Genomic DNA, 27,087 nt, shown 5'->3' with positions numbered 1-27,087 from the left:
CTGTGGTCGGAGGCGGTTATGGGGCGTCTGTGGTCGGAGGCGGTTATGGGGCGTCTGTGGTCGGAGGCAGTAGTTATTGGGGTGTCTGTGGTCGGAGGCGGTTATGGGGTGTCTGTGGTCGGAGGCGGTTATGGGGTGTCTGTGGTCGGAGGCGGTTATGGGGTGTCTGTGGTCGGAGGCGGTTATGGGGCGTCTGTGGTCGGAGGCGGTTATGGGGCGTCTGTGGTCGGAGGCGGTTATGGGGCGTCTGTGGTCGGAGGCGGTTATGGGGCGTCTGTGGTCGGAGGCGGTTATGGGGCGTCTGTGGTCGGAGGCGGTTATGGGGCGTCTGTGGTCGGAGGCGGTTATGGGGCGTCTGTGGTCGGAGGCGGTTATGGGGCGTCTGTGGTCGGAGGCGGTTATGGGGCGTCTGTGGTCGGAGGCGGTTATGGGGCGTCTGTGGTCGGAGGCGGTTATGGGGCGTCTGTGGTCGGAGGCGGTTATGGGGCGTCTGTGGTCGGAGGCGGTTATGGGGCGTCTGTGGTCGGAGGCGGTTATGGGGCGTCTGTGGTCGGAGGCGGTTATGGGGCGTCTGTGGTCGGAGGCGGTTATGGGGCGTCTGTGGTCGGAGGCGGTTATGGGGCGTCTGTGGTCGGAGGCGGTTATGGGGCGTCTGTGGTCGGAGGCGGTTATGGAGCGTCTGTGGTCGGAGGCGGTTATGGGGTGTCTGTGGTCGGAGGCGGTTATGGGGCGTCTGTGGTCGGAGGCGGTTATGGGGTGTCTGTGGTTGGAGGCAGTAGTTATTGGGGGTCTATGGTTGGCCTATTACATCTCACACAGAGGAACCATCACAAGACCCATAAAACTACCTTCAGCCACAGAGATTTCCCTCCATGGTTACAATGTCGGTAACCAGAAATATGGCGGCCTCCTCCTCGGCGACACTTCAGGCGGCCGCGCAGTGATGATGACGTGTTATCCGTGCGCCGCTGCCAGTCACCTGTGCGCGCGGAGGATGGAGCCGGGGGTGACGGGCGCGGCAGGTACAGGGCTCGTACCCGGGGCTGTGGAGCTACAAGTCCCAGCAGGCGCCGCCACAGACTGATAGCGGCCGGGTGCTGACCTCTGGGGGGCGCTGCCTGGTGCCTGCTTCCGGCAGAGCCTCCCTATAACCTCAGGGTGACCTCACTGTGTGATCACCACCTCTGCTTGCTGTCAGGGAGTGGAAGCATCCATCATCCACCTCCTTGCTTCACTCTTGTGAACTGTGACACATGGAGTCTGCTCCTGTTAGTTGGTTATGAGGGGAGTAGACCCTGATTTATGGCGGATACACAGGACAGGGGTCTACCCCGGAGACCCCCATAGTCTTCACGTGTGATGTGTGGACTGATACACTGTAACAGACAGGCAGCACAGGAGAGGCTCAGTCACCGAGACACATAGGTCTGCATCGGCGCTGTATGCACAAAACGGGCAAGGTTCTTAATGAGATTTGCCTTGTTTTGCAGAAATGGCGGCTGGAGCGCTCCGCGAGAGCGCTCTGTTACTGTATGGTGGTTTTCCATCATATTATGCACTGCTTGTTTCCATGGTTACGTCCACCCTGTAATCCAGCTGTGGTGGTCGTGCTTGCACGCTATAGGAAAAAGCAACGGCCTATCCAATTGACGGGAGCGCGCGCAGGCCGGCACTCTTTCCTATAGGATGCAAGCATGTCCACCGCTGCTGGATTGCAGGGTGGTCGTAACCATGGAAACGAGCCGTGTATAATGTGATGGAGGCAATATGCAGAATCGCGTTACATTAGTAAGTGCCTTGTCGCTACCTGATAAATGCCATTTGCTGAACGGAGACAACCTCTTTAGGGCTCATTCGCACGACCGTATGTATTTTGTGATCCGTGAAAAACGGATCCACAAAAAATACGGATGATGTCCGTGTGCATTCCGTATTTTGCGGAACGGAACAACTGGCCCCTAATAGAACAGTCCTATCCTTGTCCGTAATGTGGACAATAATGGGACATGTTCTATATTTTTGCGGAACGAAAATACGGATATAAGGAAACGGAATGGATACGGAGTAACTAACGTTTTTTTTTGTGGACCTATTGAAATTAATGGTTCCGCATTCGGTTTGCAAGAAAAACGGGACGGACACGGAAACAAAATACGTTTGTGTGCATGAGCCCTTAAGGGGATGTCCGGGCTCTAGATATTGAGAAAAGGACAGCCCCCCCGCACTGATCAGCAGCCCCCCCCCCCCGCACTGATCAGCAGCCGCCCCCCCCCCCCCCCCGCACTGATCAGCAGCCGCCAGCGTGGAAGCAGACGTCCGGATACAGCAGACGCTGTGCAGTGTCCGGATACCTTCAGGTGAGTGGGAGCTGCGCTGTGGACGGGCCTGCCGGCCGCTGATCTGTATCTAGAGCCCGGATGGCCCCTTGAGTTTTGTGACCCCGTCAGTCTGTCACGTCCCCCATAGTTCTCTTGGCGCTGGAGCGTTAGACAGGAACGTGCGGGCTGTATATTATAATATCTGAATGAGTCCCAGTGATTGACGAGACAGGTGCAACAGCGACGTGTTAATCAAATGTGAGAGGAAACTAAGGCTTTATTCCCAGCGAGCGCCGGCGAGTCATTAGCTGCAGAACACGGCACCGAACGCAGCAATAAGTTGTCACAGAAATAATTTAATAAGCAATTTATAATAACCAGATGTGTAACCGCGTCAGCACGTCGTGTGAATTATTGCTGACAACGAATAATGCCAAATGTGTGAGGAATCGTAACATGTACTGATCCTGAGTCACATCCTGTATTATACTCCAGAGCTGCACTCACTATTCTACTGGTGCAGTCACTGTGTCCATACATTACTTATCCTGTACTGATCCTGAGTTACATCCTGTATTATACTCCAGAGCTGCACTCACTATTCTGCTGGTGCAGTCACTGTGTACATACATTACTTATCCTGTACTGATCCTGAGTTACATCCTGTATTATACTCCAGAGCTGCACTCACTATTCTGCTGGTGCAGTCACTGTGTACATACATTACTTATCCTGTACTGATCCTGAGTTACATCCTGTATTATACTCCAGAGCTGCACTCACTATTCTACTGGTGCAGTCACTGTGTCCATACATTACTTATCCTGTACTGATCCTGAGTTACATCCTGTATTATACTCCAGAGCTGCACTCACTATTCTGCTGGTGCAGTCACTGTGTCCATACATTACTTATCCTGTACTGATCCTGAGTTACATCCTGTATTATACTCCAGAGCTGCACTCACTATTCTGCTGGTGCAGTCACTGTGTCCATACATTACTTATCCTGTACTGATCCTGAGTTACATCCTGTATTATACTCCAGAGCTGCACTCACTATTCTGCTGGTGCAGTCACTGTGTACATACATTACTTATCCTGTACTGATCCTGAGTTACATCCTGTATTATACTCCAGAGCTGCGCTCACTATTCTACTGGTGCAGTCACTGTGTCCATACATTACTTATCCTGTACTGATCCTGAGTTACATCCTGTATTATACTCCAGAGCTGCACTCACTATTCTGCTGGTGCAGTCACTGTGTACATACATTACTTATCCTGTACTGATCCTGAGTTACATCCTGTATTATACTCCAGAGCTGCACTCACTATTCTACTGGTGCAGTCACTGTGTCCATACATTACTTATCCTGTACTGATCCTGAGTTACATCCTGTATTATACTCCAGAGCTGCACTCACTATTCTACTGGTGCAGTCACTGTGTACATACAGTACTTATCCTGTACTGATCCTGAGTTACATCCTGTATTATACTCCAGAGCTGCACTCACTATTCTACTGGTGCAGTCACTGTGTACATACAGTACTTATCCTGTACTGATCCTGAGTTACATCCTGTATTATACTCCAGAGCTGCACTCACTATTCTACTGGTGCAGTCACTGTGTCCATACATTACTTATCCTGTACTGATCCTGAGTTACATCCTGTATTATACTCCAGAGCTGCACTCACTATTCTGCTGGTGCAGTCACTGTGTACATACATTACTTATCCTGTACTGATCCTGAGTTACATCCTGTATTATACTCCAGAGCTGCACTCACTATTCTGCTGGTGCAGTCACTGTGTCCATACATTACTTATCCTGTACTGATCCTGAGTTACATCCTGTATTATACTCCAGAGCTGCACTCACTATTCTGCTGGTGCAGTCACTGTGTACATACATTACTTATCCTGTACTGATCCTGAGTTACATCCTGTATTATACTCCAGAGCTGCGCTCACTATTCTGCTGGTGAAGTCACTGTGTACATACATTACTGATCCTGAGTTACATCCTGTATTATACTCCAGAGCTGCACTCACTATTCTGCTGGTGCAGTCACTGTGTACATACATTACTTATCCTGTACTGATCCTGAGTTACATCCTGTATTATACTCCAGAGCTGCACTCACTATTCTGCTGGTGCAGTCACTGTGTACATACATTACTTATCCTGTACTGATCCTGAGTTACATCCTGTATTATACTCCAGAGCTGCACTCACTATTCTGCTGGTGCAGTCACTGTGTACATACATTACTTATCCTGTACTGATCCTGAGTTACATCCTGTATTATACTCCAGAGCTGCACTCACTATTCTGCTGGTGCAGTCACTGTGTACATACATTACTTATCCTGTACTGATCCTGAGTTACATCCTGTATTATACTCCAGAGCTGCACTCACTATTCTGCTGGTGCAGTCACTGTGTCCATACATTACTTATCCTGTACTGATCCTGAGTTACATCCTGTATTATACCCCAGAGCTGCACTCACTATTCTGCTGGTGCAGTCACTGTGTACATACATTACTGATCCTGAGTTGCATCCTGTATTATACTCCAGAGCTGCACTCACTATTCTGCTGGTGCAGTCACTGTGTACATACATGACTTATCCTGTACTGATCCCCAGTTACATCCTGTATTATACTCCAGAGCTGCACTCACTATTCTGCTGGTGGAGTCACTGTGTACATACATTACTTATCCTGTACTGATCCTGAGTTACATCCTGTATTATACTCCAGAGCTGCACTCACTATTCTGCTGGTGCAGTCACTGTGTACATACATTACTTATCCTGTACTGATCCTGAGTTACATCCTGTATTATACTCCAGAGCTGCACTCACTATTCTGCTGGTGCAGTCACTGTGTACATACATTACATTACTTATCCTGTACTGATCCTGAGTTACATCCTGTATTATACTCCAGAGCTGCACTCACTATTCTGCTGGTGCAGTCACTGTGTACATACATTACTTATCCTGTACTGATCCTGAGTTACATCCTGTATTATACTCCAGAGCTGCACTCACTATTCTGCTGGTGCAGTCACTGTGTACATACATGACTTATCCTGTACTGATCCCCAGTTACATCCTGTATTATACTCCAGAGCTGCACTCACTATTCTGCTGGTGCAGTCACTGTCTACATACATTACTTATCCTGTACTGATCCCCAGTTACATCCTGTATTATACTCCAGAGCTGCACTCACTATTCTGCTGGTGCAGTCACTGTGTACATACATTACTTATCCTGTACTGATCCTGAGTTACATCCTGTATTATACTCCGGAGCTGCACTCACTATTCTGCTGGTGGAGTCACTGTGTACATACATTACTTATCCTGTACTGATCCTGAGTTACATCCTGTATTATACTCCAGAGCTGCACTCACTATTCTGCTGGTGCAGTCACTGTGTACATACATTACTTATCCTGTACTGATCCTGAGTTACATCTTGTATTATACTCCAGAGCTGCACTCACTATTCTGCTGGTGTAGTCACTGTGTACATACATTACTTATCCTGTACTGATCCTGAGTTACATCCTGTATTATACTCCAGAGCTGTACTCACTATTCTGCTGGTGCAGTCACTGTGTACATACATTACTTATCCTGTACTGATCCTGAGTTATATCCTGTATTATACTCCAGAGCTGCACTCACTATTCTACTGGTGCAGTCACTGTGTCCATACATTACTTATCCTGTACTGATCCTGAGTTACATCTTGTATTATACTCCAGAGCTGCACTCACTATTCTGCTGGTGTAGTCACTGTGTACATACATTACTTATCCTGTACTGATCCTGAGTTACATCCTGTATTATACTCCAGAGCTGCACTCACTATTCTGCTGTGAGATCACTGTTATTGGAGTCTTTATCTTCTCGGTCTTTAGCGTACATTAGTGTCAGATACCAGTTTTATTACCGCCGTTCCTGGGCGCAGTGTAGATGTGAGCCGCTGTGGGGGAGGTTTACGATGGTGGCGCTGAGGCTCAGTACCGCTGCCTGTAATGACGCCCCGGAGCCCATCGTCGGGGGAGAACGTTTTATGGACCTGTCTCGGCTCAGTCTTTAGTTAATCAGCGGATGTTTTAGGGGACGTTTCCCCGCGCCCCATCGATCGCTGTCGTCCTGGTTACGGCTGCTGGAAGACAATAAAGGATTAATCTCCTATTTATTGTGAGGAGCGCCATCCAAATTCTGTTAACGGTTCAGCGTCTCCTGCTGTAAATCGGCCGCGGTGGTGGCCTCTTCACTGCCGCCGAGGGGCGATAAACTCGGGGCGTTTGTGCTTTTGTTCAGTGATTTTTCTTGCAATTTATAATTGAGGAGCAAATGACAATGAGGACGGCAGCGACACAAGTGCACAGCAACAGTGACACGAGTCCACAGCCACGACTGCAGCAACGACATAGTCCATAGTAACGGTGGCAGTAACACGGCTTCAGAGCAGAGACAGTGACACGAGTCCACAGCCACGACTGCAGCAGCGACATAGTCCATAGTAACGGTGGCAGTAACACGGCTCCAGAGACAGTGACACGAGTCCACAACCACGACTGCAGCAACGACATAGTCCATAGTAACGGTGGCAGTAACACGGCTCCAGAGACAGTGACACGAGTCCACAACCACGACTGCAGCAACGACATAGTCCATAGTAACGGTGGCAGTGACAGCTCCAGAGCAGAGACAGTGACACGAGTCCACAGCAACGGCGCTAGTGACACGATTCCACGGTAACGATGGTAGCGTTTGCGGCAGCAACACGAGTCCACAGCGACGGCGGCAGTGCTGCGATTCCAGGGGCACTGCCAAAGTAAAAGCACTGGGCTGTGGGGCGGGAGCCGTGGCTCAGAGGGTTTTATCTAGCAACAGAAGAGCAGTGATTACTCGCCCCATAGAGGAGGGTGTATTCACACTTGGCAGTTTTTGTCACTTTGTACTTGAATTCACATGCGGCAAATGTCTCCTATTTGTAATTTTTCTTTATTTACCCCAAAATTGGTATAAACTGACAGTTATTTACAGTTTGGATGGATACATTATACCTGCGCCGATACATTGTAACAGTCCGGACAGTGGAGAGGTTTGCGCTGCTGCAGCGTTGTCTGCGCCGATACATTGTAACAGTCCGGACAGTGGAGAGGTTTGCGCTGCTGCAGCGTTGTCTGCGCCGATACATTGTAACAGTCCGGACAGTGGAGAGGTTTGCGCTGCTGCAGCGCTGTCTGCGCCGATACATTGTAACAGTCCGGACAGTGGAGAGGTTTGCGCTGCTGCAGCGTTGTCTGCGCCGATACATTGTAACAGTCCGGACAGTGGAGAGGTTCGTGTTGCTGCAGCTTTGTCTGCGCCGATACATTGTAACAGTCCGGACAGTGGAGAGGTTTGCGCTGCTGCAGCGTTGTCTGCGCCGATACATTGTAACAGTCCGGACAGTGGAGAGGTTTGCGCTGCTGCAGCGTTGTCTGCGCCGATACATTGTAACAGTCCGGACAGTGGAGAGGTTCGCGCTGCTGCAGCGCTGTCTGCGCCGATACATTGTAACAGTCCGGACAGTGGAGAGGTTCGTGTTGCTGCAGCGTTGTCTGCGCCGATACATTGTAACAGTCCGGACAGTGGAGAGGTTTGCGCTGCTGCAGCGTTGTCTGCGCCGATACATTGTAACAGTCCGGACAGTGGAGAGGTTTGCGCTGCTGCAGAGTTGTCTGCGCCGATACATTGTAACAGTCCGGACAGTGGAGAGGTTTGCGCTGCTGCAGTGTTGTCTGCGCCGATACATTGTAACAGTCCGGACAGTGGAGAGGTTTGCGCTGCTGCAGTGTTGTCTGCGCCGATACATTGTAACAGTCCGGACAGTGGAGAGGTTTGCGCTGCTGCAGCGCTGTCTGCGCCGATACATTGTAACAGTCCGGACAATGGAGAGGTTTGCGCTGCTGCAGAGTTGTCTGCGCCGATACATTGTAACAGTCCGGACAGTGGAGAGGTTTGCGCTGCTGCAGAGTTGTCTGCGCCGATACATTGTAACAGTCCGGACAGTGGAGAGGTTCGTGTTGCTGCAGCGTTGTCTGCGCCGATACATTGTAACAGTCCGGACAGTGGAGAGGTTTGCGCTGCTGCAGCGTTGTCTGCGCCGATACATTGTAACAGTCCGGACAGTGGAGAGGTTTGCGCTACTGCAGTGTTGTCTGCGCCGATACATTGTAACAGTCCGGACAGTGGAGAGGTTTGCGCTGCTGCAGCGTTGTCTGCGCCGATACATTGTAACAGTCCGGACAGTGGAGAGGTTTGCGCTGCTGCAGAGTTGTCTGCGCCGATACATTGTAACAGTCCGGACAGTGGAGAGGTTTGCGCTGCTGCAGAGTTGTCTGCGCCGATACATTGTAACAGTCCGGACAGTGGAGAGGTTCGTGTTGCTGCAGCGTTGTCTGCGCCGATACATTGTAACAGTCCGGACAGTGGAGAGGTTTGCGCTGCTGCAGCGTTGTCTGCGCCGATACATTGTAACAGTCCGGACAGTGGAGAGGTTTGCGCTGCTGCAGAGTTGTCTGCGCCGATACATTGTAACAGTCCGGACAGTGGAGAGGTTCGAGTTGCTGCAGCGTTGTCTGCGCCGATACATTGTAACAGTCCGGACAGTGGAGAGGTTCGAGTTGCTGCAGCGTTGTCTGCGCCGATACATTGTAACAGTCCGGACAGTGGAGAGGTTTGCGCTGCTGCAGCGTTGTCTGCGCCGATACATTGTAACAGTCCGGACAGTGGAGAGGTTTGCGCTGCTGCAGCGTTGTCTGCGCCGATACATTGTAACAGTCCGGACAGTGGAGAGGTTCGAGTTGCTGCAGCGTTGTCTGCGCCGATACATTGTAACAGTCCGGACAGTGGAGAGGTTCGTGTTGCTGCAGCGTTGTCTGCGCCGATACATTGTAACAGTCCGGACAGTGGAGAGGTTTGTGCTGCTGCAGCGTTGTCTGCGCCGATACATTGTAACAGTCCGGACAGTGGAGAGGTTTGCGCTGCTGCAGAGTTGTCTGCGCCGATACATTGTAACAGTCCGGACAGTGGAGAGGTTCGTGTTGCTGCAGCGTTGTCTGCGCCGATACATTGTAACAGTCCGGACAGTGGAGAGGTTTGCGCTGCTGCAGCGTTGTCTGCGCCGATACATTGTAACAGTCCGGACAGTGGAGAGGTTTGCGCTACTGCAGTGTTGTCTGCGCCGATACATTGTAACAGTCCGGACAGTGGAGAGGTTTGCGCTGCTGCAGCGTTGTCTGCGCCGATACATTGTAACAGTCCGGACAGTGGAGAGGTTTGCGCTGCTGCAGAGTTGTCTGCGCCGATACATTGTAACAGTCCGGACAGTGGAGAGGTTTGCGCTGCTGCAGAGTTGTCTGCGCCGATACATTGTAACAGTCCGGACAGTGGAGAGGTTCGTGTTGCTGCAGCGTTGTCTGCGCCGATACATTGTAACAGTCCGGACAGTGGAGAGGTTTGCGCTGCTGCAGCGTTGTCTGCGCCGATACATTGTAACAGTCCGGACAGTGGAGAGGTTCGAGTTGCTGCAGCGTTGTCTGCGCCGATACATTGTAACAGTCCGGACAGTGGAGAGGTTCGAGTTGCTGCAGCGTTGTCTGCGCCGATACATTGTAACAGTCCGGACAGTGGAGAGGTTTGCGCTGCTGCAGCGTTGTCTGCGCCGATACATTGTAACAGTCCGGACAGTGGAGAGGTTTGCGCTGCTGCAGCGTTGTCTGCGCCGATACATTGTAACAGTCCGGACAGTGGAGAGGTTTGCGCTGCTGCAGCGTTGTCTGCGCCGATACATTGTAACAGTCCGGACAGTGGAGAGGTTTGCGCTGCTGCAGCGTTGTCTGCGCCGATACATTGTAACAGTCCGGACAGTGGAGAGGTTTGCGCTGCTGCAGCGTTGTCTGCGCCGATACATTGTAACAGTCCGGACAGTGGAGAGGTTTGTGTTGCTGCAGCGTTGTCTGCGCCGATACATTGTAACAGTCCGGACAGTGGAGAGGTTTGCGCTGCTGCAGCGTTGTCTGCGCCGATACATTGTAACAGTCCGGACAGTGGAGAGGTTTGCGTTGCTGCAGCGTTGTCTGCGCCGATACATTGTAACAGTCCGGACAGTGGAGAGGTTCGTGTTGCTGCAGCGCTGTCTGCGCCGATACATTGTAACAGTCCGGACAGTGGAGAGGTTTGTGTTGCTGCAGCGTTGTCTGCGCCGATACATTGTAACAGTCCGGACAGTGGAGAGGTTTGCGCTGCTGCAGCGTTGTCTGCGCCGATACATTGTAACAGTCCGGACAGTGGAGAGGTTTGCGCTGCTGCAGCGTTGTCTGCGCCGATACATTGTAACAGTCCGGACAGTGGAGAGGTTCGTGTTGCTGCAGCGCTGTCTGCGCCGATACATTGTAACAGTCCGGACAGTGGAGAGGTTCGTGTTGCTGCAGCGTTGTCTGCGCCGATACATTGTAACAGTCCGGACAGTGGAGAGGTTTGCGCTGCTGCAGTGCATTCTGTGTGCATTCTTTTTCTTTTCTCCCTCGCAGACTTGAATTGGCGCGGTTGATCACAAACACTGACTAGACCAGAACCCGCCGTGAATTTCTGGGATCCGTGACACAAATTCATGGGAAAAAAAATGGACTGATGTGTGAACAGCCCCATTCACGCACTGTGCACTTGGAGGAGAAAAATGCTTGTGTGAATAAGCCCTTATTTGTGACACCCACAGGATATGTGGTCGCTGTGGACGGAGAGACGGGTGCAGGCGGCTCTCGTAGTGCCGATGCACGGCGTCTCTCCAGGCCTGAGACGGGCGCGGCTCCCATAGGGGGACCTGCCCTTGTGCCATATACCGTCCGAGTGGGAATAACCCCTCGCTGCAGCCACCGCTCAGCTGTGTGAACACGACTGCGACCAGATGGGTGTAAACAAGAATGCTTCTAGTCACTGACAGCAAGCAGAGCTAACAAACAGGTCTTGTGTCCATTTATAGGGTCACCCCTGATCTCTTGAATGGACCCAGGAGGTCGGACCCCCCACGATCAGAGTAGGGGGTACATTTCTGTCTCGGAGGACGCTGTCGATTTGGATCTTGATCGTCTCATTGACGTTGATCTTGTTCTGCAGCGGCCGTTACCAAACCGTTCACACCTCAGGAGGCCAGAGACGCGATCCTCGGTGCGGCCCGTCCGGCGGTGTTCCTTCGTATGACTGACGGCTGGCGGGCAGCTCGCTGGACCCTCACCCGACTGTGTGACCTCTTAAAGGAGCAGACGCTGAGATTCAGAATTGGGAGGAGGAAAGTGGACACAGGTGCCAATTTTTTTCTTTGGGGGAACACATTGTAACGAGATTCCAGCTCTGCACCACCACAGCTGCCTCCCTCTTATACACAGAACGTCACAGGCGAGGACGTCATAAAAAAATGTCATCAGATCCGCCCACTAAACGGCTCCAGACTAGAGCTACAAAACTACAACTCTCAGCATGTCCCGCCACAGACTGGGAGTTGTGCTTCAGCAGCTGGCTTGGAACAGACCAAGGCCTCTTGCACGCCCTGTTGCCGTATTGCGGACGGCATTTGCGAATCTGCAATACACGGGCGCCGTTGCGTGGGCATTCTGCATCACAAGTGCGGACCCATTCACTTGAATGGGTCCGGAGATGCGGAACGGAAGCACGGAACAGAACCCTATGGGAGCAGTACGGAGAGCTTCCGTGGGGTTTCGTCCCGTACATCCGTTCCGCAAAAAGATAGAACATGTCCTATCTTTTTGTGAAACGGCCGGATCGCGGACCCATTAAAGTAAGAGGGTCCGCGATCCGCTGCGACTGCCCCACGGACGGTGTTCATGCATTGCGGCCTGCATTTTGCATTGTGCACACACGTGTGCAAGAGGCCTAAGCCTTACATGTGTGATACAGTCTGCGCTGTGTATCTAATCCTCTCCTGTGTGATACAGTCTGCGCTGTGTATCTAATCCTATCCTGTGTGACACTGTCTGCTGAGCTGTGTATCTAATCCTGTCCTGTATGATACTATTTGCTGAGCTGTGTATCTAATCCTATCCTGTGTGATACTGTCTGCTGAGCCGTGTATCTAATCCTATCCTATGTGATACAGTCTGCGCCGTGTATCTAATCCTGTCCTGTGTGATACAGTATGTGCTGTGTATCTAATCCTATCCTGTGTGATACTGTCTGCTGAGCTGTGTATCTAATCCGATCCTGTGTGATACCGTCTGCTGAGCTGTGTATCTAATCCTGTCCTGTGTGATACAGTCTGCGCGGTGTATCTAATCCTATCCTGTGTGATACAGTCTGCGCGGTGTATCTAATCCTGTGTGATACAGTCTGCGCTGTGTATATAATCATGTCCTGTGTGATGCAGTCTGTACGGTGTATCTAATCCTGTGTGATACAGTCTGCGCAGTGTATCTAATCCTGTGTGATACAGTCTGCGCGGTGTATCTAATCCTTTCCTGTGTGATAGTCTGCGCGGTGTATCTAATCCTGTGTGATACAGTCTGCGCGGTGTATCTAATCCTGTGTGATACAGTCTGCGCGGTGTATCTAATCCTGTGTGATACAGTCTGCGCGGTGTATCTAATCCTTTCCTGTGTGATAGTCTGCGCGGTGTATCTAATCCTGTGTTGCAGTCTGCGCTGTGTATCTAATCCTGTGTGATACAGTCTGCGCGGTGTATCTAATCCTGTGTGATACAGTCTGCGCGGTGTATCTAATCCGGCTGACATCCCTCCGTCCCTCCCTCAGAGCCGCAGTTTGAGACCCGCTGTGACTACGTGGATGGGACCATGAGACAATTCCGGGACTGGCTCAGCGGGAATTCTGCGGAAGCGTCCGGACCCTTCAGCCGCTTTGACAGAGCCGAGTCCTGGGCCTATGCAGATTACAAGTACCTGGCCCTTTTATGTAAGGACCAACCTGAAATGCTGCAGGTAAGTACCGCTCTATGAAGTGTGTATACTGACACCGCGCCGACTGTGTGAGGTGTCCTATAGGATTGTCGTCCCGTTCATATCGGTCACTCGCTTCATGTGCTCCCTCCTCCTCTATGTCTACTGCAGGTGTGTCAGTCCACACTACAGTTCTAGCATTCTATTCCACAATTGTAGAGCGGGGCATTGTGGGAGAACGCAGTGACTATAAAGGTCGCCGCTCTTTAATGGATCCCGGCGATGCTGCGGAGGAACGTGGGACCCGTTGTCGCCGCTGGTCCTGGATTCAGCCGAGCTCCAGACCTGAACGTGGCGCTGCGCGGTGTTCTGGAGGGAGCGGGTGACTCGGGGCTTGTTAAACATGAGCGGAGCGTCGTTTGCGGTCCTGAGCTGAGCCGCCGTCTTGTTCCTGCCGGCGGGGGGCGAGGCCCGGTCAGCCATGTCTCTGCCGCCGCCGTGATTAATTGGGCCATTTGCGACGTGCTTGAGGTGGCGATTGCTCTGTTTATCTTCGGCGGCTGCGCCGCTCCCGCTAATGATTCCATTATCCATCTCGACGAGCGCCATCCTGCATCTTAATGCTTCTTCCTTCATCCTCCTCTCATTCCATCAGGCTCGGCTGTTAACCCCTGCAGCGCAGGACATGGCCGCCGCTCGCTTTCTCGGGATAACTCCGCGTGATCTCGCACGTCCCGCCGGGCTGCTGATCACGACCTTGATGAATGGACGGAAAGTCCTGCAGAATTCTCCTCGCAGCGGTTTTTGAGTTAGACTCTAATGGCGGTAAGGCATCTTACGTCATCCGATGGCGTCTGCAGGCGACGGCGAGCTCCTTCTATTCACTTCTTGTTTTGCGCATTCAAGGACTCAATGGAAAATGATCAAAACTATCAAAAACTCGTCGGCCAATCACAGCGCAGTTTAAAGGGAACCTGTCGGGAGGATTTATGACCCCAGACCGCCACTGCCGCCTTATAGCGTGCGTACATAGCCACGCCCCTATAGTCAGAACCTGCATGCGCTGTATGTAAATGAGGTTCTTGGAGTCAAGGAGGTGGAGCCTCTCGGGTGAAGAGTCAAGGGGACTTGATTGCCAGGGTATATAATGCACAGCCTCTTCTGAATCCTGCGCATGCGCCATTGTCTTCCAGTTTTGCTGTGTGTACTGGCTAGGTCTACAGTGCAGGCGCAGTGTGCTGATGTACCCGGGGTAAGCACAGCCAGCCTCAGTACGCAAGGCAGCAGCACATGCGCAGGATTGAGAACAGCTCGAGGTGGAGTGTTCCCTCCACCAAGGACGTCAGTTAAGCACTGTCTGCAACTTTCTAACCACAGGACTGTCTAGACTGGATGCAACTGTAACAAACCTCCGCTGTGTCAAGTATCGGGTCTGTCCAGGTGTGCAGCCTCTGAAAGTTTCCACTCACTGACAGCAAGCGAAGATATTAAGTGTCAAGGTAGTGATGCACATCAGAAAGAAAACCAGATATTATTCACCTGAACACAGTGACAGGCGAATGACCTCATCACCAGGGCTTGGGGGCTATGCCGTCCGCTGACCCCCACGTTCCCGCCATGCTGTGACACCGTGGTCGTCGGCAATCTCCGGCAGTCCCATAGTTTCCCAGCCTGCTCCGTTTATTTTGGGGACGAATCTTCAGTTTTTATGATCTGTGGAGGTCCCGGAGGTCGGACCCCTCGATGTATTAGTTATCCCCTCTCTACAGCATTTCTTATCACCGGAGGGCCCCTTTAATTCTCCTCGTTTGCTGTTAGCCGGCTTTTCTATGGCCTTTGACGAGACCTGTGGTTTTTCCGTATCTTGGATCCGTCACACGTTTTCACAGGGCAGGCAGAATCCTGACAGACGCCTCGTCCGCAGCGGGGGATGGGCCCTCTGCCCGGACCCCCTATTGACGTCTGACATTTCACATTTTTATCTCTGTGAACTTCATCAATCAGCGAAGAAAAAGGGACAGAAAATCAAAGACGGGAGAACTCCGGAATCGATGGCGGAAAACTGCATGGAGAGAGGAGGAGACCCCCTCCGGTTATATTATATACCGGCCCGAACCCCCCCCCGGGTTATATTATATACCGGCCCGGACCCCCTCCGGATATATTATATACCGGCCCGAACCTCCCCCCCCCCCCCGGGTTATATTATATAGCGGCCCGGGCCCCCTCCGGTTATATTATATAGCGGCCCGGGCCCCCTCCGGTTATATTATATAGCGGCCCGGGCCCCCTCCGGTTATATTATTTAGCGGCCCGGGCCCCCTCCGGTTATATTATATAGCGGCCCGGGCCCCCTCCGGTTATATTATATAGCGGCCCGGGCCCCCTCCGGTTATATTATATAGCGGCCCGGGCCCCCTCCGGTTATATTATTTAGCGGCCCGGGCCCCCTCCGGTTATATTATATACCGGCCCGGACCCCCCCTCCGGTTATATTATATACCGGCCCAGGCCCCCTCCGGTTATATTATATAGCGGCCCGGGCCCCCTCCGGTTATATTATATACCGGCCCGGGCCCCCTCCGGTTATATTATATAGCGGCCCGGGCCCCCTCCGGTTATATTATATAGCGGCCCGGGCCCCCTCCGGTTATATTATATAGCGGCCCGGACCCCCCCTCCGGTTATATTATATACCGGCCCAGGCCCCCTCCGGTTATATTATATAGCGGCCCGGGCCCCCTCCGGTTATATTATATAGCGGCCCGGGCCCCCGCCGGTTATATTATATAAGACGGGGCAATGGTCAGCACCTGCGGTACTGGGGGGGGGAAGCTATGGTCAGCACCTGCAGTATCGGGGGTGTTCTGCTTCATGCATCAACTTTTGGGGTGTTTATACTTCCTGCCTTGGCGTTATGGGGGGGATTGTAATAATTGGGGGATGGAAATTTATTACATGTTGTTTTTTTTTTTCTTACTTTCTGCCCGTTCTCTCCCCTTCCCCCTCTTTTGCTGTGGCAGGAGGTCTCCTGGGCTGATTTCGGGTTCCCGGGAAGAGGCGGCCGGGACAGCACGCTGTGGGTTGGAAGTCGTGGGGCGAACACCCCGTGTCACATCGATTCGTACGGCTGCAACCTGGTGCTACAAGTGCAGGGCAGGTAACGGCGACCGCTGTGGACATCGCTCATTTACTGTCCTGCGCAGTCTCTCGCGCTCCGCCCTGTACAGTGACCCCCCCCATCCAGGTTTTCATTGAAAGGAAACTCTTTTGTACTGAACTAACTCTGCTTGCTTTACATGATGGGGACACCTGAGCACGGGAAACAACTGTAGGAGAGTGTTGTGGGCATGCTCTGTGAGCTGTGCCAGGAGGTCAGCTATTGTCCACGGAGGCCTCCTGCCGGATCAGCCTGTTACTTGTAACTCCACCCTCTAATGATAATGAGATGACTGCTGCCCCCGTCTCCTGCATACACAGCACAGACACCCCCACCCCCCAGCACGGTGCTATATGCACGAATATTAATGGAGTGTGAATCGAGGGGAAAGAGATCACGATGGAGAGGTGATCGCTGACATTACTTCCAGTACAGCGCCCCCTGGGTCGTCCTGCATGCCACTACACCGCCCCCATCCTCACCTGAGGTCACTGCTGCTGTCCTGTAATACTCTGTACTGCTGGGGACGCGATCCAACACAGATTTCTTCGGTTGTCACTTGCTCTGTAGTGTAGTAATTCTGGTGTATTTCTGTTTTCAGGAAGACATGGCGACTCTTTCCCCCCGAAGACACAGCGTACCTGTACCCCACCCGCATCCCGTACGAGGAGTCCAGCGTCTTCAGTAAGGTGAATGTGGTGGATCCTGACCATCGGCGTCATCCTGCATTTTCGAGGGCTCGTCCACATGTGGTCACCTTACACCCAGGCCAGGTATACGGCACAGCCTCGCGTGTACACACAGCGCTGCGGGAGGAGCGTGTGCATGTGGAAGGCATGTTACCTGCTCATTGCTCTGCATGAATCTGCACCTGTTATAACCATGAGGGACATTTATTAAGCCAATTATGACACTACTGTAGTGTAAACAAGCTGCACATTGTGGAGCACACATATCTATATGGCTGTATATATCTGTATATAGTAATCTCCTGAGCTCCCCCTAGTGGTGGCTGTATATATCTGTATGTAGTAATCTCCTGAGCTCCCTCTAGTGGTGGCTGTATATATCTGTATGTAGTAATCTCCTGAGCTCCCTCTAGTGGTGGCTGTATATATCTGTATGTAGTAATCTTCTGAGCTCCCTCTAGTGATGGCTGTATATATCTGTATGTAGTAATCTCCTGAGCTCCCTCTAGTGATGGCTGTATATATCTGTATGTAGTAATCTCCTGAGCTCCCTCTAGTGGTGGCTGTATATATCTGTATGTAGTAATCTCCTGAGCTCCCTCTAGTGGTGGCTGTATATATCTGTATGTAGTAATCTCCTGAGCTCCCTCTAGTGGTGGCTGTATATATCTGTATGTAGTAATCTCCTGAGCTCCCTCTAGTGGTGACTGTATATATCTGTGTGTAGTAATCTTCTGAGCTCCCTCTAGTGGTGACTGTATATATCTGTGTGTAGTAATCTTCTGAGCTCCCTCTAGTGGTCGCTGTATATATCTGTATGCAGTAATCTCCTGAGCTCCCTCTAGTGGTGGCTGTATATATCTGTATGTAGTAATCTCCTGAGCTCCCTCTAGTGGTGGCTGTATATATCTGTATGTAGTAATCTCCTGAGCTCCCTCTAGTGGTGGCTGTATATATCTGTATGTAGTAATCTCCTGAGCTCCCTCTAGTTGTGGCTGTATATATCTGTATGTAGTAATCCCCTGAGCTCCCTCTAGTGGTGGCTGTATATATCTGTATGCAGTAATCTCCTGAGCTCCCCCTAGTGGTGGCTGTATATATCTGTATGTAGTAATCTCCTGAGCTCCCCCTAGTGGTGGCTGTATATATCTGTATGTAGTAATCTCCTGAGCTCCCTCTAGTGGAGGCTGTATATATCTGTATGTAGTAATCTCCTGAGCTCCCTCTAGTGGTGGCTGTATATATCTGTATGTAGTAATCTCCTGAGCTCCCTCTAGTGGTGGCTGTATATATCTGTATGTAGTAATCTCCTGAGCTCCCTCTAGTGGTGGCTGTATATATCTGTATGTAGTAATCTCCTGAGCTCCCTCTAGTGGTGGCTGTATATATCTGTATGTAGTAATTTCCTGAGCTCCCTCTAGTGGTGGCTGTATATATCTGTATGTAGTAATCTCCTGAGCTCCCTCTAGTGGTGGCTGTATATATCTGTATGCAGTAATCTCCTGAGCTCCCCCTAGTGGTGGCTGTATATATCTGTATGTAGTAATCTCCTGAGCTCCCCCTAGTGGTGGCTGTATATATCTGTATGTAGTAATCTCCTGAGCTCCCCCTAGTGGTGGCTGTATATATCTGTATGTAGTAATCTCCTGAGCTCCCCCTAGTGGTGGCTGTATATATCTGTATGTAGTAATCTCCTGAGCTCCCTCTAGTGGTGGCTGTATATATCTGTATGTAGTAATCTCCTGAGCTCCCTCTAGTGGTGGCTGTATATATCTGTATGTAGTAATCTCCTGAGCTCCCCCTAGTGGTGGCTGTATATATCTGTATGTAGTAATCTCCTGAGCTCCCTCTAGTGGTGGCTGTATATATCTGTATGTAGTAATCTTCTGAGCTCCCTCTAGTGATGGCTGTATATATCTGTATGTAGTAATCTCCTGAGCTCCCTCTAGTGGTGGCTGTATATATCTGTATGTAGTAATCTCCTGAGCTCCCTCTAGTGGTGGCTGTATATATCTGTATGTAGTAATCTCCTGAGCTCCCTCTAGTGGTGGCTGTATATATCTGTATGTAGTAATCTCCTGAGCTCCCTCTAGTGGTGGCTGTATATATCTGTATGTAGTAATCTCCTGAGCTCCCTCTAGTGGTGGCTGTATATATCTGTATGTAGTAATCTCCTGAGCTCCCTCTAGTTGTGGCTGTATATATCTGTATGTAGTAATCCCCTGAGCTCCCTCTAGTGGTGGCTGTATATATCTGTATGCAGTAATCTCCTGAGCTCCCCCTAGTGGTGGCTGTATATATCTGTATGTAGTAATCTCCTGAGCTCCCCCTAGTGGTGGCTGTATATATCTGTATGTAGTAATCTCCTGAGCTCCCTCTAGTGGTGGCTGTATATATCTGTATGTAGTAATCTCCTGAGCTCCCTCTAGTGGTGGCTGTATATATCTGTATGTAGTAATCTCCTGAGCTCCCTCTAGTGGTGGCTGTATATATCTGTATGTAGTAATCTCCTGAGCTCCCTCTAGTGGTGGCTGTATATATCTGTATGCAGTAATCTCCTGAGCTCCCCCTAGTGGTGGCTGTATATATCTGTATGTAGTAATCTCCTGAGCTCCCCCTAGTGGTGGCTGTATATATCTGTATGTAGTAATCTCCTGAGCTCCCTCTAGTGGTGGCTGTATATATCTGTATGTAGTAATCTCCTGAGCTCCCCCTAGTGGTGGCTGTATATATCTGTATGTAGTAATCTCCTGAGCTCCCTCTAGTGGTGGCTGTATATATCTGTATGTAGTAATCTCCTGAGCTCCCTCTAGTGGTGGCTGTATATATCTGTATGTAGTAATCTCCTGAGCTCCCCCTAGTGGTGGCTGTATATATCTGTATGTAGTAATCTCCTGAGCTCCCTCTAGTGGTGGCTGTATATATCTGTATGTAGTAACCTCATGGGCTCCCTCTAGTGGTGGCTGTATATATCTGTATGTAGTAATATCCTGAGCTCCCTCTAGTGGTGGCTGTATATATCTGTATGTAGTAATCTCCTGAGCTCCCCCTAGTGGTGGCTGTATATATCTGTATATAGTAATCTCCTGAGCTCCCTCTAGTGGTGGCTGTATATATCTGTATGTAGTAATCTCCTGAGCTCCCTCTAGTGGTGGCTGTATATATCTGTATGCAGTAATCTCCTGAGCTCCCTCTAGTGGTGGCTGTATATATCTGTATGCAGTAATCTTCTGAGCTCCCTCTAGTGGTGGCTGTATATATCTGTATGCAGTAATCTTCTGAGCTCCCTCTAGTGGTGGCTGTATATATCTGTATGCAGTAATCTCCTGAGCTCCCTCTAGTGGTGGCTGTATATATCTGTATGTAGTAATCTCCTGAGCTACCTCTAGTGGTGGCTGTATATATCTGTATATAGTAATCTCCTGAGCTCCCTCTAGTGGTGGCTGTATATATCTGTATGTAGTAATCTCCTGAGCTCCCTCTAGTGGTGGCTGTATATATCTGTATGCAGTAATCTCCTGAGCTCCCTCTAGTGGTGGCTGTATATATCTGTATGTAGTAATCTCCTGAGCCCCCTCTAGTGGTGGCTGTATATATCTGTATGTAGTAATCTCCTGAGCACCCTCTAGTGGTGGCTGTATATATCTGTATGTAGTATTCTCCTGAGCTCCCTCTAGTGATGGCTGTATATATCTGTATGTAGTAATCTCCTGAGCTCCCTCTAGTGGTGGCTGTATATATCTGTATGCAGTAATCTCCTGAGCTCCCTCTAGTGGTGGCTGTATATATCTGTATGCAGTAATCTCCTGAGCTCCCTCTAGTGGTGGCTGTATATATCTGTATGCAGTAATCTCCTGAGCTCCCTCTAGTGGTGGCTGTATATATCTGTATGTAGTAATCTCCTGAGCTCCCTCTAGTGGTGGCTGTATATATCTGTATGTAGTAATCTCCTGAGCTCCCTCTAGTGGTGGCTGTATATATCTGTATGTAGTAATCTCCTGAGCTCCCTCTAGTGGTGGCTGTATATATCTGTATGTAGTAATCTCCTGAGCTCCCCCTAGTGGTGGTTGCCAGATTTCCCTGATGTGTATGTTCTGTATATTTCTGTCTTCTGTGATGCTGCTGGTAAAATAAGCCATCTTCTGGTCTCACTAGATTGCATGGGGTACTCGAGGTCCTCCAGGCTGTGCTTTGTCCTTCACCCTTGTCTTACATCTCCTATACCGCATCAGACCAGTGACCGCTGGCGGTGTCTGCGTTACGCCATTTTTGCATTCTGACAGTATTTACTTCAGATAATTCTGACAAGTGACGATCGAGAGCGGTGATAAGACGGTGCAGAGCGTTGGCTGCGCCTGAGCCCATATGAAGCACAGAATATTCCGGATCATGTCTGCTATCTGCAGGCGCCGAGCTCTGCGATGTTCTCACCTGTAGAGACTGCGACATGCAGAGAGCGCCACCTGCCGGTCAGCCGAGGGATTACAGCAGATTGCCATTTTTGGGTGATTTTCTTGCCACACAGGATGCACTTCATTGTGCACATACTGCTGCCGTCTACCGGACTATGGCCGCCCTTCCCTCACTGATACGTCCTCTCCTGTATTTAACCCTTTTCTGTCTGCAGTTGCCCATAGACTTGTCCGTGCGCTAACATTACAGGCTTTAAGAAGCCCTTCCGCCTGCGCACTTTACGTATCGCCCAGGACACCGCCAGCTCCAGGCACCAGGACGACGGCTTAGCACTTGGAGAACTCTGATTGTAATACTGTGTAATTTCTCGCCTCTTTCCCCGTCATTACCGCTGCCGTGAAATCAGTGCGCATTGTCTGAAGCTTTTTGACCGCCATGTGGGGGTGGCGGGTTATCGAGGGGTAAAGGTCTCTAGCACCAACGAACGCTCTTAATCCCCACCATAATGCCCACCCCGCCATTAAGAGCTCACTACAGCCTCGCGGAATGACGAGCGGCCATTATTTGCTAAGCAGCTCAAAAGAGCAAAAATGATGAAAGATGAAAGGAAGGGGGGGGGGGGGTCTCACCTCAGAAAGCTGCCGGCTCCACCGTGCTAGTAGTACTGCAAGTCCCAGCCAGGAATCCCACTGCTAGCCGCGCAATTCTCGGTGATATCTGTGTGTGGGAAAGCTGGGTGACAGTTATTCGGGCGACCGTTACAGCTCTCACCCAGCTTTCCCAGAGTCCGGACTGACACACGCGACTGGTGATGTTGCCTGCGTTCCCCGGCTCCAGCGTCTCCAGGCAGATTTGCCATTCAGTACCCTGAAAAGCTGGGTGACCGGAGCTGTAATGGCCGCCTTCTCCGGAACAGATAAAGTAAGAAATGTCTGGGAAAACTGTTTAAGGTCTTGACAGGAGAGGACGACCCAGTAATTTGGCTTTACCAGTCTGGACGCCAGCACAGCGCTAACCCCCCCCCCCTCCCGAGTACTGACCGGCAGTGATGCCAGTGGGTGAGCTGGTAATACACTGTGACGCCACCACCTGTGTGACCTTCCTAGAGATGTGTGTGGCGAGACATGGTGTACGGTATATCTGGTGTATAACCGCGGCTCTTACTCCCCCTCCAGGTGCTTGTTGTCCCGCGGCGCTGGTGGCATTACGTGGAATCTGTGGATGACGTCACCATTAGCATCAACTCCTGGATCGAGCTGGTAAAGATGTGTTAGTAATAATCCTGTGGGGTGACGGATTTCTGGGACATTAGGTGACATCACTGCTCACAGATAATACATGACATCACTGGCCGATATAATATACAGTATGATGACATCACTGCTCACAGATAATACATGATGACATCATTTGCCGATATTATATACAGTATGATGACATCACTGCTCACAGATAATACATGACATCACTGGCCGATATTATATACAGTATGATGACATCACTGCTCACAGATAATACATGATGACATCACTGGCCGATATTATATACAGTATGACATCACTGCTCACAGATAATACATGATGACATCACTGGCCGATATTATATACAGTATGACATCACTGCTCACAGATAATACATGATGACATCACTGGCCGATATATACAGTATGATGACATCACTGCTCACAGATAATACATGATGACATCACTGCTCACTGGTGGCCCGGCTGGTCCGCCACTTTGATGAGCAGAGTAAGGGCAGAGGCTGTGCTTCAGAGCCACAGCTGCGCAGGCGGGAAATTATCATGGCCGGGCTACGTGTCAATTTTGTGGCAGGTGGGCGCTTCTTCATCTGCAGAAACAGCCCCTCCCCCGGCACCACTGATGATTGAGTCGCTCATCGTTAGTGTCCGGCACCAGAGCAGCGCCACCTACTGGCTGGTTATTCGAGAAGTGGTTTTCTTAAAGTTATCGTTTGTACATATGATAGATGAGAACAACTGTGCTTGGTCCGGTACAAGCTCGTGACCCAGAGATGATGGGAGGTGTAGTCCAGGAGCTGCCGATTCCGGGGCTCTCTCCAGTTGCAGTTTAAGAGAGAGAAATAATTTGGCGGCAGATTTATTCCGTTGTGATATAATGAAATTCAGATTGTGCCGTTCATCATCTGCCGAGCGTTTTACGTCTCCACGGTCCGATCATTAAAAATGTAACAGCAGATAATGGAGCCAATTCCAACCCCGACCTCCGTGTAATGGATCTGCGGCAAACGAGCGGCGCGGCGGAAAGAAACGGGAAAGTGATGAGAAAACTGCCCAAAACTCCCCATACATATCACTACAGGCCAAGAGTCATGTCCTGCAGTCCTATGTAACACCACAGATAACAGTGTTAGCTCTCTGAGTACAGATAATGTAGTAGATGTCACCTGCAGTCCTATGTAACACCACAGATAACACAGGGATAACTCTCTGAGTACAGATAATGTAGTAGATGTCACCTGCAGTCCTATGTAACACCACAGATAACACAGTGATAACTCTCTGAGTACAGATAATGTAGTAGATGTCACCTGCAGTCCTATGTAACACCACAGATAACAGTGATATCTCTCTGAGTACAGATAATGTAGTAGATGTCACCTGCAGTCCTATGTAACACCACAGATAACACAGTGATAACTCTCCGAGTACAGATAATGTAGTAGATGTCACCTGCAGTCCTATGTAACACCACAGATAACACAGTGATAACTCTCTGAGTACAGATAATGTAGTAGATGTCCCCTGCAGTCCTATGTAACACCACAGATAACACAGTGATAACTCTCTGAGTACAGATAATGTAGTAGATGTCACCTGCAGTCCCATGTAACACCACAGATAACACAGCGATATCTCTCTGAGTACAGATAATGTAGTAGATGTCACCTGCAGTCCTATGTAACACCACAGATAACACAGTGATAACTCTCTGAGTACAGATAATGTAGTAGATGTCACCTGCAGTCCTATGTAACACCACAGATAACACAGTGATAACTCTCTGAGTACAGATAATGTAGTAGATGTCACCTGCAGTCCTATGTAACACCACAGGTAACACAGTGATAACTCTGAGTACAGATAATGTAGTAGATGTCACCTGCAGTCCCATGTAACACCACAGATAACACAGTGATAACTCTCTGAGTACAGATAATGTAGTAGATGTCACCTGCAGTCCCATGTAACACCACAGATAACACAGTGATAACTCTCTGAGTACAGATAATGTAGTAGATGTCACCTGCAGTCCTATGTAACACCACAGATAACACAGTGATAACTCTGAGTACAGATAATGTAGTAGATGTCACCTGCAGTCCCATGTAACACCACAGATAACACAGCGATATCTCTCTGAGTACAGATAATGTAGTAGATGTCACCTGCAGTCCCATGTAACACCACAGATAACACAGTGATAACTCTCTGAGTACAGATAATGTAGTAGATGTCACCTGCAGTCCTATGTAACACCACAGATAACACAGTGATATCTCTCTGAGTACAGATAATGTAGTAATGTCACCTGCAGTCCTATGTAACACCACAGATAACACAGTGATAACTCTCTGAGTACAGATAATGTAGTAGATGTCACCTGCAGTCCTATGTAACACCACAGATAACACAGTGATATCTCTCTGAGTACAGATAATGTAGTAGATGTCACCTGCAGTCCCATGTAACGTGTTGTATGACAGTCTGGGCTCTGCTACATGTGGATGTTCCCTCTTCCTCGTCACATTCCGGCGGCAGATGATGAGTTTTCCCGATTCTCCGGAGTGCCCCCTGACTGTATCTTGGGGATTAGATTTCGTGACCTTTCTTTTCTCCGCTGCGCTCGCACCTTAACCCCGTCACTGCCACCCTGACTTCTTAGTCTCCCTTTACAGGATTTAGAGAGGAAGGGGTTAACTCCACTGACTGTTTTCTATATTCGTTATATGGGGGGATTATAACTCTCAGCCTGTGATGATATAACGGTGTGATATTCAAGTATTACGCTCCTCATGGCCGCTCAGAATATCATGAGTTGTGAGTGGCGGGTGACCGCTCCTGTGGGCGCGGCGATCCGTGTGTAATGTGTATGTGCAATATTTTTGTGCTGGGCAGGACTCCGACCACGAGGCTCGGGTGGAGGAGGCTATAACCAGGATGGTGGTCTGCGCCTTTAAATCTGCAGAGGACGCAGGGGATTGGCTGAACCCCACTGAGGTGAGTGTGGCCGGACAGTCTGGTTGCTATGGACAAAGTTCAGGCAGCTTTTCCTTAGCAACCAGTCTGTCTTACTTCCTGACAGGTTTGTGTGAGATGTCAAAAACATTTCCTGTAAAATTTATTTTATTCTTGAAAAAGCGCTGAGTTCAGAACTACGAGGGGTGTAAAATTCGCTTTATCCAATACGGTAAAACTGACTTTTTTTACCGCCATCCTGTAATCCAGAAATCTGATAATCTAGACGTTCACAGGGCTGAAGAGGGTAACAATCGGGACACTCCTTCATTGTACATCTCCTCTGGACGCCCGGTAATCCGGCAGAGCCTCATTATTAATTGTCTGCTCCGGATTTTGAGTCGTGGCGGTTCTGTTCCAGGTTTGATCGCGTCTCGCACAATGTAATTCGCGCCGAGTCTGTGGCTGTTTTTCGCTTACGTAGAACTTCGCTGAAGAGGAGAGAAATGTGATTGTTCCTCTGAAGGACAGAATCTGCTGATTTACCTCTGGAGGATGGGAATATTACGGAGAAGTCGCAGGAACGCCGCCTCTGCAGTTTTTTTGGAATAATTTAAGGTCAGCGGAGTGTGCCAATCATTAACCCTTTGGTGACTTGTGTTCTCTCTGTGTCTTTCTTGTGCGCAGGACGAAGCGACGAGTCATGAAACAAACCTGCAGTATTTAAACATGGCGGTGGGTGCCGTTATGGAGCACAAGACGGAAGACCACGCCGGTGACCAGGACCAGCCAGTGATGAAGAGCAGGAGAAAGGAGGAGACAAACCGGGAGACCGAGGACCATGGCGGGGACCACCCTGCCGTCAGTCCATTCCTAGTCCCTGTTTTACCTTCATTAACCAATGAGGACTCTGGAAGGAAAGAAACGCAACGACCCGGTGACACTGGCGCCATAACGAGCGACGAGCTGCTGGACTGTCTGCTGCACCCGCAGGTGGTCACCATGGTTGCTCAGCTCTTGGTGAACAGGAGGTTAGGAAAGAGTTAACCCTAAAGCCTGCTGGTTATAACGGTGCGGAGGAGCGGCCGCTGTCGGTCACACCGCCGCCTGCAGCGGCTGATAACGGAGAGCAGTAGGAGGAAGCTGCAGGTTCACTGTCCTGGTAACAGGGGACAATAAATCACATTCAAAGGCGACATTAGCGAAGGGTCACGCCGCTACGGCCGGGTGACGGGGTGCTTGCGGCTGCAGCAGATCTGTGCAGATATCGGACCGGTTCACGTCTTCCTTGCTGTAAT

General features: G+C 50.2%; 1 protein-coding gene across 3 annotated transcripts; it reads left to right on the top strand.

The window, feature by feature from the left end:
- The first annotated feature begins 953 nt into the window (after positions 1 to 953).
- HSPBAP1 (HSPB1 associated protein 1) lies at positions 954 to 27,087 on the top strand. 3 transcript variants are annotated; one of them, XM_040440869.1, is made up of 8 exons: positions 954 to 1,022; positions 11,519 to 11,704; positions 13,166 to 13,350; positions 16,332 to 16,468; positions 17,070 to 17,157; positions 22,746 to 22,829; positions 25,730 to 25,831; positions 26,477 to 27,087. In XM_040440869.1, exons 1-8 carry the CDS (start codon positions 995 to 997, stop codon positions 26,834 to 26,836), a joined length of 1,170 nt encoding a protein of 389 aa, XP_040296803.1. In that variant the 5' UTR covers positions 954 to 994; the 3' UTR covers positions 26,837 to 27,087. The 3 variants fall into 3 exon arrangements, with proteins under 3 accessions (XP_040296803.1, XP_040296802.1, XP_040296804.1); XM_040440868.1 differs by having other exon boundaries at positions 17,070 to 17,241; XM_040440870.1 differs by lacking the exon at positions 25,730 to 25,831 and having other exon boundaries at positions 17,070 to 17,241.

Source organism: Bufo bufo, chromosome 7, assembly GCF_905171765.1.
Source record: "Bufo bufo chromosome 7, aBufBuf1.1, whole genome shotgun sequence".
Taxonomy (NCBI): Eukaryota; Metazoa; Chordata; class Amphibia; order Anura; family Bufonidae; genus Bufo; species Bufo bufo.
Note: the sequence above shows the minus strand (reverse complement) of the source record. Positions and strands in the feature narration are given on the sequence as shown.